The following is a 22622-nucleotide window of genomic DNA, read 5'->3' on the forward strand; positions in this document are numbered from 1 at the left end:
GTTTAGTTGGTTGTTTTTAAGACCACAGTATTTCCTCTGGCATGCCACAGATGTCAAGCTGTCAAGTGACTATCTCATCCAGGCATGTTTTTTCTGTCTACTCGGTTTCTCTTCGTCCTTCATACTGTGGCGAAGTGCCACCCTATGATGTCACAAAAGGCACAGAATTCACTTAACATCTCAACTACTGAGAAAAGAGACATGTTTGTTGCAAGCCCTGATGGAGACAACATCTATTAAACTGGGTAAGCCACAGTGTTGGGCTATCCATTTTTATGTGAAATCCCCTTCACATGTGAGTCCCCCAGCACGTTTTGTTGGACTACTGGATTTTCTTTTTCAGTTCTCCTTCCTGGGTGAGTGGGAACCTTTTTCCTCACTCGCCCATTCTTTTACCCTATCGTTGGGATCATTTTTTATTTCTCTTTATACCTATTTCTTGGAGTCATGCTTTACATTTTGTGGCATCTATCTTTGACTTTTGCAGCACACAACACTGTCTGTGCAGTAATGCTGGGAGCCCTTTTGGCTTCCCTTTTTTATTTTCTGTTACTCTCCTTGTGAGATTATATGTTCACAAGGGTAGGGGGATATTTAGTATTCTTCCTATATATTCTATTGTTAGTTCAGCACCCCCCACCATTTGTGGAGTGCTTCAGGGTTACACTGTATTCCCTTTCTCACTACTTCTGCAACTTTTTGGTTACAGTGACAAGCTAATCTGAATGGCTGGTGGCAGTGGTTTTATCCTACCTACTTTTGTGCTATTTCTACTACCAGGCTGTAATCCCAGCCGCGGTAGTGACCAGAAGGTTCACCACTGACCCAAAATGGTGACATTGTTCTTTTTTTTTGCCAATTCAAGATGGCTTGTCCTTTTGCCGTGCAGGGTGGGGGAGTTCCTGCTTTGACATTTGTCTTTGGCGGGATCCCTTTGTGAAGACTGCAAAGGCACCAGTGTGTCTGTGAGGATAGGAAACTGGGGAGAACTCCGAACCTCAGCTGTTCTTTGTTTCCTGCTGTTCCTGCCTGGAACCAGTTCCAACTGGGAGGCTGGCCTAACAGGACAGCCACCACCCAAAGATTGAATGGTACATGGGTACTGATTGGCTGGGTTCCTGCATAAGAGACAGGAATCCTTAGTCTGAAGACAACAAGGTGTACCTCATCATCCAGGCATGGATGGCCTCCCATAGCCTATGCCTGAATGATGACAAGACCGAACTCATCATCCTGGGTTCAGCCACGAACCTAATCAAACTGGACCTCAACTACTCCAACTTCACCATTGACGGCAACCCTATAAAGGTAGCTAAGGAAGTAAAAACCCTTGTCATCTATCTCGATTCCACCCTCTCCTTCCATAAACAGGTCAGCTCCATGGCATCCACTACAGCCTACACATGCAAGCTTATACGCTTTGCCAAACCCTTCCTCTCCACCCAAAGTTGCATTACTCTAGCAGGAGCTCTCATACTATCTAAACTGGACTATTGTAACTCCCTCTATGTAGGCGCCAACAAACAGATCACCAATAAAATCCAGATCCTACAGAACAATGCCCTTAGAGCAGCACTTAGCTTCCCTAAAAGAGAACACATCTCGAATACTAGGAGAACCCACAACTGGCTCACTACCTCGGACAAAATTCTGCTTAAGGTAGCCTCCCTCACCCACAAATGCCTTAACAACGCAGCTCCCCGTTATCTCTCAGACAGAATAACCAGATACACGCCCAACAGACACACCAGAAATAGTAACGCTAACCTGCTTGCTGTTCCCAGATTCAAGCGCACGAAAATGGGCGGCAACAGCTTCCAGGTAAAAGCAGCCCAACACTGGAACACACTACCACCCTCCGTCAGAGCACCTCAAACCTACCACCAATTTAGGCGTAACTACCTCCAGTGGCTTAAGAACAAAGACCAATAATGACACCCCACAACTACCACACACTTGATCAACTTGCAACTATGTCGCAATGTCACTTTGTATCCTTGTAACTGTTTCTACTCACTGTAAATGCATCTACTCACTATGTATAATAATGTAAATAATGTACAGTATTGTAACTAAGTTGAGAATATTCTTTTATTGCCTGCGCCCTCATACCTTCTGGTCCGGTGCGCCATATAAATAAATAAACAAACAAACAAATAAACAAACACTGGAACTGAAGAGTCGATGAGGAGGAATAGGCGAGACGCCCGCAGCCACTTCCAGACCACCGGAGATGCCTTCTGAGTAGTTGCTGCTGTCTGACCCCTTCTTCCAAGCATCGAAAGAGCCCCGAAAAGGACTACTCTCTCCCTTAGACCGGTGGGTCCAATCAGCATTAAGACGACCTGCATTTCGAGCCATTCCACGACGAGCTGTGACTTTTACCGGCTGCAAACCACTAATACCTTGAGACCTGTGGCCATTCTGCAGTGCATCGCCTTACAAACATTGAATCCACCCGAAACTTTGGTGGACTCCTTCCGGACCTCCTGAGACAGGATTCCACTCCTTAAAAGTGCCCTCACCAGAGTGGTGGAAAGAGAAAGGAAGACAAATCGACTGAGCGGTAACCACTCTTCATTGATACTTTGAAAAGGGTGCCAAAATCACAGAACCACAAATAAACCTTTGCCTCGAGCCTCTTCACTCGACTGCTGCTGCAAGATCCATTTCAGTGTCCCTTCTTTCAGCTGCCTGACCAAGAATCGGGTGACAGGGTCTGCTGCATCGTGCGAGCATTGTGCTGCATCCTCTTCTTCACGTCTAAGGTACTGTGAGACTCTTGGTAGAACTTTCCTAGAGTTGCTCTGCTGATTCCTGTGTTTGGGAGTTCACCCATCCACTTTTACCTAGGCCCAATGCCTGTGTGCCTTCAGAGATCCTTTGCCAAGGTCTCTGAACCTTTTCCCCAACAAAGAGCGTTTCTTACTTGCTACTGAAGACTTCCTCTGGAATGTTTGACTTCCTACAGCTTGTGCCTTGCTTGTTTGCCCCCCCCCCCCAATTTGAGACACTCATAACTAGATAGGGATGGACTACTAAAGCCTAAGGCCTCTGTGAAATTATGACCTGTATTTACCTGCTTTATATTGGTCTTGTTTAATTCGTTCTTACCTGAAATAGATATTTTAAGTTATTACAAAAGTGTTTCACTTCACTTTGAATTTCTTACTGCCATTCTACAAGTATCAGTTCCTGTGCCCAACATACCGTCAGCTATCCCTCCGAATTTATACCTCCCATCTCAGGCTCTCTGCTCCTCTACCTCTAACTCCCTCAGGGTCAGTCGTTTCTCAAAGAAACGAGCTGGGGGTAGATCTTTCTTCAGCTGGGGCCTCCCTCTGGTACAGCCTCCCAGCCACTCTAAAACTTGAGGAGAACCATCTCCGGTTCCGGAAGCACCTCAAGACATTCCTCTTTGCTTCTGCCTTTGCCCTACCCCCCTTCCCCCTGTTGATTCTTTTCTCCCTCAGCACCGTGCACCTGGCCACCCTCTGTCCTCCGGGCCCAGGTACCTGCTCATCTACCACCCTCATGCACTGCCTCCGGACCACCCATTGCACTGGGGTCTGTATATGTACCCATACAGTCCCCCCCTTTTCTTCCTGCACTTATCAGACCTACCCAGTTTGCTGCCTTAAAGCCAGCACTTGCCACTTGCTAGCTGCATTACCACTGTTTGTTGCCTTTATTATTTATAAATGTATTATTTTGAACTTTTTCTCCTTGCTACGCACTCTCCTTGTCTCCCCCCTCCCATGCACTTCTCTCCCCCCCCCATGCACTTGCGTGTTCCCAGTGTCACTGGGCCTAGTAAGATTGTTGTTTTAGTTCTCCCTTGTTCAGTACTGTTCAGAGCTTTTGTCCTGGCAGGTGGGTATGCCGGGATAGGGACCTTTTAGTGGTAATCCTGGCAGGTTAGTGGACCAGGAAGAAATCATAGAAGGTACTGCATTGTGGTAGAAGGATATGGGACGAAGAAGTGGCAAAGCCATTAAAGGGTTTCATGAATTGGTGTGGAATCATCCTGACAAAACTTTTCTGTTGATACAGAAGAATTGTGAAAGTGTTTTGTTTCTCAAGAAGTTGTGTTTGTACTTTTTGCTATAAGTGGAGAGATAAAGACTTGTCATCTAATTGAACTGTTGGTTAAAGTCCAAGTGAAAGACTTTTGGAGCAAGAAGAACTTTATGATCAGAACCTGGCTATATTTGAAATTTTGAGTGAAAATCCTGGTAAGAGAAGCCGACCCAGGTTATAAGAGTATACAGTTATAAGGTTTATGTTGAACTTAACTGTGATTTCTGTTACATTTGAATTGCCATATCTTTATTTTATGAGTGTGATGTATGCACACGTGTGAGGGACAGATTCCTTTCGTTAGTGTGTTTTTCATTAGTTTATTTTGATAGGCAGGGAAATCCTTGTTAGGTTTTGGATAGTGAGGTGTTAATCATACACGTATGAGTTAATTAAAATGGCTTCATGTGAAAAACATTTACCAAGTTGTCTGCCTCACATTTTTGACCCCTCACAGTACCCTCTGCTTGGTCTACTCCCCTCACCATGCTGCACTCTGTTATGTATCCTGCCAATTCTAAATACTGAATTTTATTTTCTCCAGTCCCACTTTAGTGGAAGTCTCCAGTCCCACGCTAGTGGAAGAGAGCTTGGAGTCTGATAATACAACTGATAATGCAACTGAGGAGGCAACTGAGGAGGCAACTGAGGAGGCAACTGAGGAGGCAACTGAGGAGGCTACCTACACTACGGAGGATCTCAAAGAAGCAGTTTTAGGTAGGGCCTACATCTCTCACCATTTGCCAAAACTGTTTCTGTGAAGTCCTCTGTGCTACCAAAAATCCTGAATCTGCTAGATGGAGTAAGAAACAACCAAAGGAGAGGCGTCCTTCATGTGTTTGGCTGGTTTGGTTGGTGTGGTTGGTATGATGGCATGTGTTGCATTTGGCAATGAGGAATGGTAGTTGTTTTAGATCCATTGTGTTTTTAGGAAGCAGAATATAGTCTGATTCCTTGGCTGACCTGCAGTATTTGAGGGCTTGTGATTTAACTTTTATACTTGATGTTAAGATGCACCTCATTAATGAGGCCCAACAAGGACGAAGTATGTCTGGGGTTGCCTGTGGTTCCATCCAGAGTGGACGTATAGCAGCTGGGGCTGAACTGCTCACATTTTTGGCTGTACCAAGACTTATTTGCAGATGACAAGTCCCTTTTGCAATGGCCCAGATAGAACGAATGGTGTAAAGGATTCCCAGAGCAATGTCAATGGTCATGTTGAATTCATAATCTTCCAACCATCAAATATTTTTGGTCATAGAAAGAGGCGTAGCCAAGATTGTCTAACAAGTGGGAGCTGAAGCTAATTTAGTTGGGCCCGCCTCAGTGGCATTAACATGTGTAAATGCCCACACAGCGCTGCTGAGTGGGCATTTACAGATTTTGGGTGGGCCTTGCCCGCACAGGCCCAATCCTGTCTACACCTCTGGTCCTAGATATGATGGGGCATCATCAGCGTAATAGATGTAGAAGAGGTCATGGTTGCTGAATCTGTTCATTGGTTTGAGGCAATCTGTGAAGGATTATTAACCCTTGAAAAACACAAAACTGGTACTCCCTTGCAAGGACGTATACCCTCCTCTCCCTTGCCCTCAAGGATTTTCACAGGCGTCGTTTGGGACCTGACTGAATTTAAAGGAGTAATGGGACTGCTTCCTGTCTTGCTCCAAAGCAAAACAAAGTCCAGAGTTTCTAGAGGTTCCAGAATGAAAGTCACCTCTTTGTAAACTTCAAAAGTAAAACAAAGAAACTTGAAATTCTGGTGTTATAACGTTGGTGTAGAACCAGCTACTAGTCGCCCTATGTTAGGTAAGATTTTCACAGAACTGGTAAATCATCCTGACCTGGGTCAACCCCAGAACATTTTGCTTTACTAGTGAGATATTTTTCCTTAATACCTCAGTGAGTGGGAACCTTTTTCCACACTCGCAGAATCTTTAATTCTTTTTATGGGTGTCAAGTTTTTGACTCTCCATAGTGTCTTTTAAAAATTATCCTCTAACAATTTATTGGCAATAAGTGCCTGTTGTTGCTGGGTTGCCCTAGGGGCGCCCCTCCTAACTTTCTTTTGCTAACCTTGAGTGGACTACAGTTCCCAAGGATAGAAAGGATCTTTGGATCCCTTTTACATTTTATTCTAAGAAGCCAGCACACCCCAATTTATGTGGAGTGCTGGGGAGATACAATATATCCCCTTTCACATTAAAACGGTTACAATTCTGTTACAGGGACAAGCTTACCTTCAATGGCTGGTGGCAGTGATACCTTGTATTAATTTGGTGCACCTTTACCGCGGGCTGTATTCAAAGCTGCAGTAAAGGCACCTAAGGGTGCTAATTTTACCAAAATGGCCCCCGTCTTCTTTTTTTTGCCATTTTAGTGTTTCTTGTTGTTTCTTGTTCCTTCACCTGACATCGAGGGTGGGAAATTCCTTTGTCTGATTTTTATCTTCAGCGCTTTGTCTTACGCCTTGCTTGAATGGAGACAAATCCCAATGGGGGGCTGGCTGTCCTGAAAGGACAACCAGACCGCCCATTCTTGTAAAATGCAGGGAGAGAATGCAGAAGTTGTCTTGTAATTCCTGTTAAAAACTGCGAACCTGGAAGCTGAAGAAAAGTCGACCACTGGAACTGAAACCGAAGAGGATGATGAAGCAAAAGCGACTGAGACGATTTCCAGCGACCGGAGAGCCTGCTGTGTAACCTGAGCCTGTTGTAGCTCTTCCTTACAATCGACCTGGGGGACTCTGAAAACGACGACCCTGACCCAGAGCCTGGTGAGGCCCACTAGAATCAAGAAGACCTGCATTTTGAGCCATTGCACGCGTTGCTGCGACCTTGCGTTGATGCAATACCCCAATACCCTGGGACCTCGAGCCACTGTGTGGTGCACAGTCTTCCAAATTCCGAATCTTGCTGAAACTTTGTGGGCATCCTGGTGGATCTTCAGAGGCACAAATCGAGTCCAAAACATCCCCCCAACAGAGTGCTGGACCTTTGTAACGACGAGAGTTCAACCACAATTTTCTGTCTTCTTCTGTGCTCCTTGAAAAGGCGCCAAATCCGCAGAACCGCATTGAGCGGTGAAGGAAACCTTGCCTAGAGCCTTCATCAATCTCTGCTCCAAAGTTCCTTCTGAGGTCTTGTTTTCAGTCACCACGACAATGAATCCCCTGATCGGGCATTTGGCTGCAGACCCTGAAGTCCTCCTGCTGCAAACTCTTCTTCAATGCTGAGGTACTGTGTTGGCTTGGGTATGTACTTACCTTAAGCCTGTTAGGATTTCTGTGTAGCTGTGGATTGTTTTCTGTGATGGGGACGCCTCCAGTGCACCCAGTCCCACTGCTAGAATCCTGCTAGCATGTCTTCTGCGAAGCCCCTGGACCCTCTTTTAACCCTAGCAGTAAAGTACTCACCTATTTGCCCAGTTTTCCTAAGGTACTGCCACTGAGTGCACTCATGCTCCAAGAATAAGGGAAAAACATTGATATGATAATTTATTTGTATTGCAAGTGTTTAAGAGCTCAAGACTTTGAAGGGATTGGGCCTTTTGCCTAGAAAAGAAAATACACGTTTAAAAGTTACTTACTTGTAAAAGAGTTGGTTGGTAACTGAAACTCTAAGAGTGAACAGTTAAAAAAGTTCTTACTTACCTTGGATGTGTGTTGCACTATTCTTAAAAGTACGGTTAACACCTTTCTTGCCTTAGAAACTGTTTCCCATTCTAATAGAAAGTAGATGTGAAGGTATATTAGTCACCTGTGATTAGGTTGTGCCTCTTCCCAAAAGTAATTTTTTTTTTAATTATTATTTCAATGTTGTTTGTAGTTTGATCAACAAACTTTGACAACTTTCCTTCACATTTCAAGTTTCATATACAATTCTCAATCCATAAAAAAATGAAATGGAGAGCAAAAAACAAATCACTGTAGAAAACACATTACATATAGCATTATTCCATTAAAATAAAATATTTACATTTAATGAGATTCACATTTAAAGCGACAACATAATCACAAAACAAATAAAATCAACCTGTGTCACGATTTATCCACTCCCCAGGTAAGACATAAGCTGTTAACCTAATTTGTGTCACGAGTCTCGATTCCCATATAACTTTATTCAACTGGAGAATATGTGAGACCACAAAAATAACCAATTCATGCAAAGGATCATAAGGTATTGAGAGTGCAGCTTCAAGCATTTTTAAAAAAACGTTTTTTTTCCAAATCCACATTTAAAATGAGCAAAAACCTTGTGAGCCGTACTATAGCTTTGGTAGTGTTGCTCCACATACATGAGAACCAGAGCCATTCCCTTGTATCAGCTAAGAGTCCCACAGTGTCAATTCCAAATACTTTAAGATGCGCTTTTTCGAAGTATGCACAATAGATGGTCAAGTGCTTTAGAGATTCATACTGACTGGTAATGTTGCAAAATCTACACCCATATCCAGTGTTAGGTGCAGTATACATAGGCCAGTTTTTGATTCTATCTGATGTTAACAGTTGGTTTAATTTAAACCTCAGATATGAGTCTCTCGCTTTGTGACATGGAAGTTGCACTAAGTATACTGTATGCGGTAGACGGCTTGTTGAGAATTTGGCTGCTTCTTTATAATTCTTCAATGTGCCAATGATATTTAAGGTTTTGCACCAGTCGTGTGCAAATAGACGGAGTTTTACATGCTCTTGCCGAAACACTAAGTCAGCAGGAGTTAAAGCTAGATCAGCCAATAATGCTACTATTTGTTTTATAGTATTGTCCAATGGATGGTGGATTGGCAGCATTTATCATTAAACCCAAATCTTCATATAAAGAGTTTTTAGGAGGAAATAACATATTTCCCAAATTTGACAATTGTCGCCAATTGTATCGGGGAGACAGAGAAGTCAGACCCAGCTCCTGTCTTAGTATCACATTAGGGAGGGATTTGGCTAAACGCAACACCCCCTTCCATAGGCCTCCTTGAAGCTGGTCAAGAAATTGATCAATGTCTGCTAGACACATGTCCAATGCATACAATAGGATTGACTCAACTTTGAGGGTGCAGAATTCAAAGAGAGGAAGTAATGAAAATGTACAATATTTGTTGTATACCATACACATTTGAGTGGCAAGAATTTTAGACGTTAAGTTTAAAACTTCTTTCCACATTGTAACTGCAAGGGAGTCGGATATTGTGTAGCCTAGATATCTAATTGTGGAGGCCTTTGGAATTGGTGTGCTGCTGATGGACCATTTCCAGGTGCAGGGACGTCTCTTAAAGTTCTTAAACATGAATATGTAAGATTTTTCTGCATTGATTAGTAAGTTGTGTGAGCGGCAATACTCGGCAAACAAGGACAATTTTGTTTGCAAGCCGGAAGGTGTTCGATCGAAGATCACAATATCATCGGTGAAGGCAAGCCAGTGTATTTTCAAGTGGGCTAGTCTTGCAAGGTAGCTGACTTGTTGCGCCCAAATTGCGTTAATACCACATAAGTACAAATTAAATAGAATGGCCGCCAAGTTGCAGCCCTGCTTGACCCCCCCCCCCAATTGGGATGGCATTAGTGGTCGCACCCGTCTGATTTACCATGACATAATAGGCAGTATTTTCATGCAGTTTTGAAATTAAGAAGATAATGTGCAATGGAATACCCATCAATAACATTTTTTGCCAAAGCAACCCTCGAACCACGCAATCAAAGGCAGCTGTCAGATCTATAGATGCCATATATAATGGCCCAGAATCAGCAACCTTTGCTTTAGCAAGCAAGTGAGTCATTACTGTTACGTTTAGTGCAGTCCCCATCTGGGCCCGAAACCCAATTTGGAAGCGTAAAAGAATATTATATTGCTTCAAATGGGCATGGAGATCACAGAGCAATAAGATTGCAAATACTTTGGCCGCAGCGTCTATAAGGGCGATGGGCCGAAAGTTAGCTGGGTTTTCTCTAGAGCCCTTTTTGTGTATCGGGACAATTATTGAGCCTAACCAGGAGGGTGGGATGTCCAGAGTGGCTAATATGTTATCAAATTGACACTTCAATATTCTAGCCCAGAGCAGGATTGCGCTTAACCATGCAGGGGGGATGCCATCAGGCCCTGCAGCTTTAGAATATTTTAGGGTATGGATTGCACATTCTATATCCCGAAGAGTCCACACTAGTTTTTTTGCGTTAATGTTGACAAACATCAAGGGGAGGGCAAATTTACGCTTGTAAAACTCCAACCCGGTATCTGCGGCTATCATGGAGGCCTGATTCGTGTTTGAGGTACAAGAATCAGTCCTGAGCATAGCCCAGGTTGTACGCCTGTCGTTTGGGTATAATGAGACCAGCATCTTCTGACTAGACAGATTCATGCACTTATTGCGATAGGCATTGCAAATCCTCTTTTTGTGCTTCAGATACTCCTCTACTGGGCAGCATGTATTTTTTAGCTTACGCAATGTGGCATTTTTGATGCGTTTAACAAGTTGGATTTCGAAGCCACCGGGATCTTTATCCGTATTCTGCAGGCTGTTATTTCCGTTACGGATAGTGGCCATCACACTTGCTATCACATTCAAGTACCACTTTGCTTTGATTTTGGCATATGAATAAGGTTTGCCCAAACCATCATGACCGCCAATCCTCATGGAGTTGGATTTATTGCGTGGGGTCATTGTCCATGGCGGGATTCAAGGTAGAAGCCAATGAAGTCAGCCACAACCAATTTTTACTGATGTTGGAGAGAGAAACCAGCTGTGCTATTACTGCAGATTTCAGCTCACCCGGTGCATTTAAATCAGAGTTTAGTGGTGGAGGTTGGGAAGGAAGAGGTAGAGGAGTTTCATTAAAACAAATTCCGTCGTCAAGAGAATCAAAGATTACAGGAGACAACCAAATCAATTGTAATTCACGTTTGTACTGCCACACTAAATCTGTGATGATGTTGGATTGGACTTTGCATACCATCCGATGATTATGAATGTGAGGAAGAGTAACCCATTCTATATCATCCGAATGCAAGGTGCGCAATGCAGGAATTTGCCTGAATGCCTTCAGCAGGGCAGAGCGATTCAGGCGTTTAGTTTCGTAGATGACAGGGTCAGTCTCCCATCCCATGATGGTAGAAGATGCATTAGGTGCAGGGTTGGCAGGCGAGATTCCTGATGGATAAGCAGATGGCAGGCCTGCCGTATTTAGAAAACCAGGGGATCTTACATTTTTCTCAATAATTGGATTGGAATGATGTCCAGAATGTATATTTAGGTGTGTCCGGCCTGTTGGAGGGCCACTATCAGTTGTATTTTCAACTTGCGCAGGCCCACCATCATAAGGAGCCTCGCGCAGGCCTTTGCCTGCTTGTACCACTTTGATTCCCACAGGCTTATAGAAGGCTGATAGATGTTTGCACGGTAATTGGGGTTTTATCAACTGAAGGAAACTGAGTAGTGGTAGGAGGGCCTGCAGTGCTTTTGCCCATGCCAGGCTGTTGCGGCCTTGCTGCTTAGTTTGTCTCCTTCTTACTATACTGGACAGTGCTAGCACCTTCCACTGTAGAGGAGAGTTGCAGAGCTTTTTTGCTCTCTGCAGATAATTCCTCAAAGGAAAAGGCCTGTTCGCCCTCTGAGCAGGCCTGCCCCGACTGATCTGAATTCACAAGTGTGCTGCTTATACCATTTTCTTTTTTGTTTTTCTCATTTTTTGGTCTTGGACACAGCTGTTTTTGGGGGGGCCGGAGAAGCTTGTCCATCGGCTTTTCTTTTCAGGACTCTGAAAAACAGATGTGCCTCTTTCCAAGAGGCAAAAAGTTGGCCGGCGCTTGCAGAGTAGCCCCCTTTGGCGTCAACTTCTCCTTCCGGGGAAACAGTCATACGTTGAGACTCTGTTTCGAAGAGCTTCGTAAGAGCCGACGGGCTGTCCGGATGGAATATTTCTCCAGCCTCCATGTCTGAATCTAGTCGCTCCGCAGGTACCTCGTTTGGATTTTCCTGAATGAAGAATAATAATTGTTCTATCCTTTCAGTGTTATTGATAACCTTTTGGCACAGTTGTGCATGTGCGAATATATGGTTCAGTGAATCCGCCTGTGGGGCAACAACTGTTTGGGCAAACGAGTGCAAAGGAGTAAGCAATGGGCGGTATAACGCACCGCAAACCTGTGGCCGTCCCCTCTTCTGTGGCCTCGGTTTGCGTAGCGGCATTGGCAGAGCCCACAGAAGCACCCTTCCATAGGGGGTGGCCTGCACCCTCACATCGCAGGGAGTCAGCAAAGATGAATCCTTCTAATTTGTTAATTTTAAGTAAGATTTGGTTCAACGAGGACTTGCAGTCCCTTAATTCATAGTGGGTATAATCGTGGCCTCTGTCCAACAGGTTTAGAATTCGTGATAATACAGGGTATGATGCCTCCAAGGACTGCATGTCATCAGAGGGATCAAGGAGGTCAAAACCTAACGGGGGAAACGGAAGCCTTTGGAGTGGGAGAGGAGGCAACACCTGCCGTCGGGACCATGAAATCTTTGCCATCAATGAGAGGTGCAGTTGAAGATAGATTGGCAGGCGGCAAAGCTAATAGCTGTTTTTTGCAAGCCGCATAAACCGGTGAAATGTTGGAGTTATCATAGATCTCGCTCTCTTTGCAGTGCAAGTGCACATCAGCCCTCCTGCCGCTGGGCAATGTAACCGGGGTGGATGGACCAGCAGAGAGACGTACACGTTTCTCTAGTGCAGCAAGAACTACCAGAGCCAGAATAGAATTGTCAGAGGGGGATGAGCTACAAAACCATTATATTAAAAAAAGACAGTCACAAGGGGGCACGGATGGGGTGGTGTTCAAACGGTTAGGATGCATGCTGAGCAGTCGAAAAGCAGAGCTTCAGGGTTTTTGTCCCCAGTGATGCAGGGCTCTTCCATCCTCATACTAAGTAAACGTTTGCGAGCAGAGGATGTGCGAGCCAGTCCTGCTGTGGGAAGGAGGACGACAGAGGTGGACAAGGCAGGCTGCATTGCTTCGCCCTGGGCACGAGCATAAGCAAATGCCACTTCGTGGCAGATTAGATCATTAGAAGAGGGCACATTTGAACTGGGTAGTGGGGTTGGGTCCCCGCCTAAATGTGCCATATTGGTAATTTCTGCAATACAGGGCAACGGTGCACTTACAACTTAATTTGATTTTTTTTAATTTATTGCAGTGGGTGCTTTTGGCCGTTAACGCGCGGGACAACCGACCACTATGCAAAGAGTAGACCATTTAAGAAATAGATGCACTAGCAGACTTTCGACCATAACTTTGTACAGATTACACAAAGCATCTTTTAAGGAAAGATTACTTGCAGTCTTAGCTAGAGGCTCTTACAATCTGCATCCACCGCACCCCCGCCCTCCCACCCTAACAGCCCAACAGCCATTTGCAAGTCCACTTCCGGGAGCGTGCGCGGGTACGCGGGCCCGATAGTATTAGTAGAAGGGCCAAGAGCCTCAGTATGGTTAAGTGGGCGGAGCTAGTGTCAGAAGGTGTGTCCCAATTCAAATAGGGAAGTTAGCTGTGGGAAAAGAAGAGAACGTTAACCGGGTTGCAAGAAGCAACACAATCCAGCACTAAGTCCCAGCAGTAAGTCCCAGCAGAAAGCGAGATGTTGTGAAGGACTCGGCTGTCCCATAAAGTTACAAACGCGTAGCGTTATGTAGTCAAAGTCACCTTATTACAGCAATCCGAGTTGCGGGCAGCAGTAGAACGCAATGCTTCCTCTTGCCGGCTCACCGGGGCCAGGAGGAGAATTCGTGGCACAGCCCAACAGCCACTTGCAAGTCCACTTCCGGTTGCGTTGGTTTTACCAGATTATTCCTGCAGGGTAATTGTATGAGTGTCCCCCAACTGGGTCTTGTTTCCCCTATCTTGCTGCTAGCCTGTCCAGAATAAGTCTGCATTAGGCTGTTGCCTACTTAGAATAACTTTGAGTCATTCAGTACAGTGTAACATTGGGTTTTACGTTCCCTATGCTATCTAACCTAGAGTATGTGGTTCTAACTGTCCCTGATAAATCATACTTCAGCTATCCTTATAGCTGGGAAAGATCTAACCTGGACTGCTTGTGAGATATAAAAAGTATATGTGTTCTACTTACCTTGAGTTAGGTATGTGCCTTCCCAAAGATAGGTTACAAGAGTTACTGCGTATCTCTATCTGTGGTTCACTGACCTCAAAAGCACATGTAATTGTATATTACATCCTTAGGTTTTACTCACCTAGTATGACTGTTATCACAAAAGTAGTTATAGGTTTTTACTGCACCTGGAATAAGTGTTCCGCTATTCACAAAAAGTATATTGTCCAGTTGACTAATTATGTGATTTGTACTGAGAGTCACTGTACAACTGGTAGAGTCTACTGCACTTGCATTACTGAATGTAATTGTGAAAGTAGCCATTGGTTTTTACTCCCCAAGAATAGGTGTGACCTATACTGAATGTGTATGAAAAGGTTTTGACTTCCCTAGAACTACTGTTGGGTATTCCCAATAAGCTTTATACTTTGGTCTGTGTACCTTCAAGTCTAGAGTTGTGTTTTTATAATTGTGATTACATATAATGTGTGATAGTACTTATTTACCCCTAGATTTATCTGGGCCTACCTGTATTTAAATAAATCATTTATTTTTTTATATACGTAGTGTTTCAGTGTTTCTTTGGACCATTGTATTACAATTTCATTTGTACTGATTCTACAGCCCTCTCTCCCTCCTAAAATAAGCCTGGCTGCTCTGTCTACGCTACCATGTACTTCAGTGTTACAGCCTTATACTAAGAGTGGAGTCTTGTACTTCCTCAGTTGAATGGTTTTGACGAAGCTGGCAGCACTTCAGAAAAACTGTCCTAACACCCTATCTACCATGTCATCTCTGCATCATTTAGAAAATAATCAGTGTTTTAAAAAAAATCAAGTTTAGAATTGCCGAATTTATAGTTCTTTGATTGTTGCAGTGTGCTCCTTTCCCTTTGGTGGTCTTAATTCTGTATTTTATTTAAGTATTTTGTAACACGCAACCTACAAATAAATATCTGCTCCAGGCCACCATGTCCAAATAAGAAGGGTCCATGAGTAGATGGGGAAAGGTATGTTTCAGGAAAAGGTGGGCATGGGTAAGTGTTTAGATGAGGACAATTGTTAACTTTCACAAAATCAAGATGGATGTATCCCAGAAGACATAATAGTTAGAGCTAAAGACCCTTTTTCTTTTAAGTGATACAGAGGGCATCCCTGTAACAATTGAACTCCTGTAACAATTGAACTAGGAGTCATCATGGTTAGTCACAAAAGGCTTATTTTAAGAGAGTGGTTATTAGCGTCTGTCTGAATCTCCAGTGGTCTTGCTGACCTCTTGGTTTTGTCCGCAAAGAATTCCACCTTTGTGGAGCTGAAATGCCCTGTGATTTACCACTGATTCTATATTTATTTGCCTTTGCTGGTCTCATTCTAGGTCCCTTGTGGTGAGGTTGTGCTTCATAGGGTTTAGAGATGGATTCAGAGTCAGCAGCTCAATAAGCCTGGTGTGTGATCAAAAGCCAACCAAAACTTTCCAGGGCCTTACTAACACGGTCATAGATTTATAAACAAAACATCATTTATGAAATGTGGTTTAGTACTTATTGTATTTGTTTGAGAACTTATTTTGCTATGCCTAAGCCATAAAAGGTGCGGTTTCAGTAATTTAATCTTGATACTAAACTGTACAAGAGCGATGAAACCTTTTTTAGATTTTAAAGTTGGTTGTGAGCATTTTACATGACCAAATTGATCCAGGGCCTAGTTTGTATTTTGTGCAGAAGTGGCTTGAGGCCATGTAAAAAGGGAAGATCACAAGGCTTGCCAGTACCAAAGAGTACATTGTCATTCATTTGTTTGGGCCGCTGTGGTAAAGTCTACTCTAAAACATCCATTCTAGGATCCTGGTTAAGCAGTCAGTGATACGCAGTGTTAGATTTAAACTCAGTGTGGATCATGAATTCAGTGTCATCTGCATAAAATTAAGAAGAAAAAAGAGAAGCGGCCTAATAGTATAGCTAGGGGCCTCTTGTACGCATTGAACCAACACAGCGTTAACATGCATCTTTGTGAGACTCCCCCATGATGTTTGTTGGGCCCAAAACCTCAATTGTCCCATTTTTACTTGAAAGGGCCTGTTGCATGACAAGACAATTTAAGATGGAGCTTTTTCTTTCGCTCCCATGCAGTGGTAAGGTTGGTATTGTAGGAATGTATGACCTAACGTGTCGTACACAGCTAATAGGTCAGGAAATATTAGTGCTGCTGGTTGATTGCCATCCACCTACTTAAGGATTATCTTGCTTAAATTGTTAACTAATTCAAGTACATGTAAATGAGTGGCATTGATTTTGCTTCTTTCTCCCCCCCCCTTTCCTCCTGTCTACATGCTCACTGAGAAGTGAAGATGGAAGAGGACGAGGAGACCGTGGAAGCTGAGCTTGCTTATGCCATCACCTGTGGTGAGAGCAAGGCCAACTTGATCTGGAGCAAGTTTGTGTGCCCGGGGATCAATGTGAAGTGCGTACAGGTGAGATTGAAGGCCTCTGTGCATCTTAGAATCAATGTGAAGGGTCTAGAGGGCGGTTCTTGGGACAGGTTCGTCTTATGTGGGATTAGATCATCTTTAAGAAGTGATTATAGTGGTTTAAATGTTGGGGCCCACTTTTGTAACAGTGCAGGGGTTAAAGGTGAGATTAGGTATGGTTTTCCAGATGGAAGGGAATAATCTACTTGCTGTAAGGGTTACTCTTAGAAACAGTCTGTGCCGGTGTTGTAAAGAGCTATTGATAGAAGCAGTGTGCCATTGCCAGATGCAAAGTGTGTCTGTGGGAACAGTTTGAGTGCGGTGGAGAGAAAGGGCTGCCTTTAGAAAGAGTTTGACATTGCATGGTGTTGTGAAGAATTTACAGTGAAGTTGTAATGTAAGGGTGTTGTTTAAGTGGAGTTTAAAATGAGGAGTGTCATATCTAACTTTTGAAAGAGATTGTGGTAGCGCAAGTAGAACATCTGTCTGTGGGGCTCAATTCCACTGAATTCCACTGAAAGGGATACATATAGGAAACAAAGGGTTCTTAAGAGTGTACCCTGCTGATGACTTGAAGGTCTCTCAGTAGGAAGAGATTACACAAGATCTTATAGGGGTGTGACACGGAAACGTTGTCTTTGGTCGAAGTTAATAGCAGTGTCTCATTATGGGATGAGGTTATTTAAAGCATTCTGATGTGTTTGAGTTTTATCGGCTATCTTTAGATGTGTATTGTGGCGTTATGCAGGCAAGGCTGTGTCTACAGGATGTTTGAATAAGGTCAGTAGGGTGAAACAGCTGCATTTGGCAATAGTTTGTTTTGGCAAGCTCAGGTAAAATGACTTGAGGAGAGTTTGCAAGGTGGATGTGTTCTCAGACGTAGTGTGAGGTGGAAGGTGTATTTAGCAAGTATTTGCCTTTTGCACATGTATAGAGGGTGGTGATGTGAAAGGGCTATCTTGAAGTCAATTATTCTACTTTAAATCTATCAAACCTCAAGTTATGTTTTTGTTTCTTCTCTTACAGTACAACGATCACCTTATCAGTCCGAAGGAGTTTGTTAATTTAGCTGGCAAGTCGACCCTGAAGGACTGGAAAAGGGCCATTCGAATGAATGGGGTCATGCTCAGGTTGGACACTTTACTTCTCCCACTCTGGGTCTTTATTGCAGAGCCAGGGGCCCCACATGTTTATAGGGACACAATCTTATGAAGGCCTATTTCCCTTATGGATAATGTAGAACAGATATGTTGGTTTTGTTCAGTACAACCTGTTGCCTCCTTCAATTAAATAATGGGTATATTTTCACATGAAATCAATATTGCAAAGCTATCCATACAACCAGGGCTAAAATTGTATTGTATTGTGTTGTATTTATTATGTTTATATAGCGCTTTACTCCAAAATGCTGGACATTTTAACAACTGGATACATATAACAATATAACAGTAGAAGCAATTTACAATAATGAATCAAACCAAAAAAACGGTAAGTAGAGAAATTAAACTGAGAGGGAAGAGTGAGAGTAGAGCAATTAAACTGAGAGGGAAGAGGGAGGGGTGAGGAGGGAAACAGAATGGGGTATGAGGGCGAGAATGGGGGGGTGGGTGGAAGGGGAGGGAGAGGATCAAGGGAAGAGACAAAGGAAGGAGGGGGAGCAAGAAGCGGGGAGGGTTTCATGGCGGGGGATGGAGAAGGAGAGATTTTAGGGCAGTGCGGAAGGAGGAGAAGGTAGTTATAGAGCGGATTGAGAGCGGTAAGGAGTTCCAGTGCAGGGGGGCTAGGAGCTGGAAGGAGCGGAAACTGGAGGGAGCACACAGGGATGGAGGAATAGCCAGAAGGAAGTGGTCAGCTGAACGAAGGGAGCGGGAGGGAGAGTAGAAAGAGAGGAGGGAAGAGAGATAAGAGGGAGCAAGACCATGGAGCGATTTAAAGACTAAACAGAGGAAATTAAATTTAAGTTGTGAGTGAAAGGGAAGCCAGCCAAGGGATGAGAGGGAAGCAGAAATGGAGTCGCAGGAGGTAAGGAGACAGAGGGTACGGACGGCAGAATGGTAGATAGATTTGAGGGGGGCGAGATGAGAAGTAGGTAGTCCAAAGAGTAAGAAGGAGCAGTAGAAGAGGCGAGAGAAGGTAAAGGAGGAGATTAAAAGTTTAGTAGCATGGAAAGTGAGAGAGGGGCAGACTTTGCGAATATTAATGAGGTGGTAGCGACAAGCACGAGAGGTGAGAGAAATATGATGGGAAAATGAGAGAGAGGAGTCAAAGTGAATGCCTAAGTTGCAAGCCTGGGCAGAGATAGGGAGATTAGAGGGAGGGAAGTGAATGAAGTGTGGATGAGAGGGAGGTGGAAGAGAGTTGGTGGGGGAAGAATAAGACTTCAGTCTTATCAGTATTGAGGGAAAGAAAGTGATAATTGTAATAACGGGAAATCAGGGCTGGATATTCTGTTTCTTAGGCTAAAGAGGGAAGATGCTACCATTTGTTGTGGAAGTGTTACTTCTTTATGTTTGGAGCAGTATATCGGGAAGTGAATGGAAGATTACAGAAAATGTTACTTAAACCCACAAGAGTGCCGAAGTGAGAATAAACATACCTGATTGCCACTGTGCTTTTTGGTCACTGGGGAAACACTCGCCTTGTAATAGTGGGTGTTTTGTCACCAGGGTAATTTACACAGGCACAGTAAGCATTTGAAGCCCTCTGCAAATTGCTACAATGTAAATGCATTGGAATGTTAACTCTGTCCTTGATTAGGTCTGAATTTTATGAATCTAAGAAGCATCGTGGAGGTGGGATGACTGGGACCATACAACGTTTTATACAGGTGCTGAACTAGGGACATTGCAGTGTTTTGAGTGTACGTTTGGCAACAGCTACTTGGTTCTCCTTCCATGCAGATCTCTTTAGTGCCACTTAGTCTACCAGAGTTTTCCTAAAAGAAAAACAAGCAATGATAATTTTCTCAGTGGCTGTCGAAAGTAGACTCCAAAGTGCGCAATCAAAGGATACTTTTCCTTTACAACCAACAACTGAGGAGTCCATGAAAGAAAATCTATTTTCCTGAAGACCAGTGGTAGACAAAATCATCTGCAATCTTCCATCATGATTTTAGTGACAGTGTTGCCTCCTCTTCCACACTCTTTCTGTACCTCACCTACTATCAGGCTGCTTAATCTCCTCAGCATTTCTTAAGGCGGATCGAATGTACTCTGGGTTGGGACGGCGGAATTTACTCCCCGTTAAGATGGAGTTCTAAAATCAGCCACTGTGGGGGGCGGGGGATTTTAAGAGACCACCCTATTTATGGTAAACCGGGAAGACACTGAGATTTTAACCAAACCCCAATCAAGGTAGGTGGATGAAGGCTTAGTCTCATGAAAAGTGTGAGAGTGGTCTAGGGCTACAATGAGTCCACACAGAACAACACCAATAATTCAAGTTAGTAGGTATCAAAAATACAATTATGTATTAGGCCTTTTCTGAACACACTAAGCATAAAGAAATAACAGGTAAGTGATGCAATCAAGAACCAAATATCACATAGATATACATTCACCCTTAGTATTAAGATTGCATATTCATTACATACCAGTAGTCAGCAGGTGAGTAATTAAATGCAGGAAAAAAAGTTATATGAGCTAGAATATTCACAAACCCAGTTTCCTGTCTTATGAAGTCCAGCCCTAAGATGTATAGGGACGTGTGTCCCAAAAAGTCACAAGTTCCAACTATGGTTTCTTCAGGGAAGGTATTTCACAACTAATGTAGTGGGCTGTGGTGGTGATTGAAAGTTATTTAAGGTAAGTATCTACTTCAAGCCGAAGTAATGAAACGACTCTTGGATTGTGACTGCTACACTAAATTAGATGCCAAAAGAGTTGACGACTGAGTGGGCAGGACACCTGAACAAATGGTTTGACCAGGCCTGTTGAATGAGGAAGAATATAGATACCTAAATGTACCACATCCTATAATTGCAACTATCTATTTCTTACCCAAAATTCTAAAGCACTTTACCAAATGTCCACCCTGTAGACCAATTATTAATGTAATTGGAGCGATTACTGAAAAAACATCAGAATACATAGAGATCTATCTCAGTCCATTAGCACAAGCATTAGCATCATATATCAAAGATACTAAGAATGTCATCCAGCAACTGGACCAGATCATATGACAAGATCAGATTCATTATGTGCCAGTATTCGGCATGAAGACGTCATAGCCATAGTGGGACATTTTTTTAAATCACGCTCCATCTCAATCCTGGACCACAATGAAATACGTCTTACAATGCAATGGTTTCTATGGTTTACACTTAATAAAAACATATTTTATTTTAAGAGCATAAACTATCGGCAGCTACCGGGCACTGCCTGTCCCACCTCCAAAGTCTCATAAACAAATGGGTAATTTGAGCAATCTGAGACTGTCCTCCCTTCCTTCCCCAATATATCCTCCTCTCAGGTGGCCAGGGAAAGGCCATCAGTCTTGAATCCTGACACTGGGGGTGGATACGTGAGGGAGGACTACCTGGGTGGAGGATGTTGGGGAGATTTATCATGATTGTGCTTTATCCCCTCTTCTAGTGAGACCCCCCCAGCACTTTTTGCTGGACTTCTGGGACATTTTCTTTCAATACTGAATGAGTGGAGCCTTTTTCCACTCATTCATTCCTGTGGGCTAGGTCTTTTGGAACTCTATTCTTTGTAATCTACCTGTACTATGGAGTCTATCAGCTCCATAGCTTTTAAAGGCATCTGTGTTTTACTACTGCGGCACACAGCTCCTTATGGGCCCTCCTTTAAGATTCTTTTTCTATATCTTTAAGTAACTACAGTTCTTAAGGATAGAGAGCTTACTTAGTGTCTCTCCCAGAACTCTATATTCAAATGGATTGTGTCCTCCGAAGCATTCCTTATCTTTTGATATTTCCACTATCCAGTTCAGCTGCTTTCGTTAAAGAAACTCCAGCAGGGAGCACTGCGCGTCGATGGCTGTCGACTCGATGTCCCTTGAAGGCCTCTGTCTCGATGTCGACGTCACTGAAGGTATATATAGCGCAAGCAGCATCCGTTGGCTTCAGTTACGTTTTTCTGTGCTAATGCTTCAGATATGGTATGCTTCGTTCTTTTGTGAAGAGAAATCTTTTAAAATCTTCGAGAAATCTTAGAAAAATGGCTTAGTCATCGTCATCGTCATCTTCCTACTCCGAAGTCGGGTTTCAAAAAATGCTGTGACTGCGTTTCGAAGATGTCTGTTACGGACCCCCACAGAATATGCTTGTGGTGTCTAGGCTCAGTCATCCTTCATCAGAGTGTGAGGACTGCCTGCCTGTCCATGACGTTGAAAGCGCAGAGGGAAGCTTGCGGCAGGTAGGACCCATAAATCCCCTTAGACTCTGTTGAAAAGACAGACTTCGGACGAGTCGAGAACTGGTTCTCCTCGCTGTAAGAAAAATAAATGATCCCGATCGCGAAGTGGTTTCCACCATTCGTCACCGTCTAGACATTTGAAGAAACAGCGCCATAGGTCACCATCTTCGACGTCTTCGAATTCCTCTCCGGAACGGGCCGTATGCCCAACTAAAACTCCCTCACCAGCTGAGTGGGAAGCGTTTAGGCTCAAAATTATGGTGTTCCAGAATGCTGTCTTGACTCTCTCGAGTACAGTCAAAAGCCATGCTCTGGTCGAAAGACCTGATAAACATAAAAGCAGTGCCTTCGGGCTAAACTCTTCGAGAGCGATTTAAGGATCCTTCTAATCGAGAGACTCTTCATCAGCGCCGAAAGATGCGTCATCGGCACCAACAACTCATGAAAGGCTATTGACGCATCAAGCTTCGAGCGCCTCGATGCTACAGGCGTCTTATGTCGTTGACGCAACCATCGAAGCGTCAACAGTTTTGACTATATTCAGCACCTTTGTCGACAAATATTACGACCCCAACGAGTACTATGGAGAAAACATATACCCCTTTACCTAGGGCTGACTTT

General features: G+C 43.7%; 1 protein-coding gene across 3 annotated transcripts in view; it reads left to right on the plus strand.

Moving 5' to 3' along the window:
• Positions 1–22622, plus strand: part of GMEB2 (glucocorticoid modulatory element binding protein 2) — a 374248-nt gene that overhangs the window by 173601 nt on the left and 178025 nt on the right. For all 3 annotated transcript variants that reach the window (XM_069650900.1, XM_069650898.1, XM_069650899.1), the window contains exons 3-5: positions 4625–4797; positions 16499–16626; positions 17650–17753. In XM_069650900.1, coding sequence (XP_069507001.1) covers positions 4625–4797; positions 16499–16626; positions 17650–17753 — 405 coding nt within the window. The remainder of the gene's footprint in view (positions 1–4624; positions 4798–16498; positions 16627–17649; positions 17754–22622) is intronic.

This window comes from Ambystoma mexicanum, chromosome 3p, assembly GCF_040938575.1.
Source record: "Ambystoma mexicanum isolate Mex_15411 chromosome 3p, UKY_AmexF1_1, whole genome shotgun sequence".
Classification (NCBI taxonomy): Eukaryota; Metazoa; Chordata; class Amphibia; order Caudata; family Ambystomatidae; genus Ambystoma; species Ambystoma mexicanum.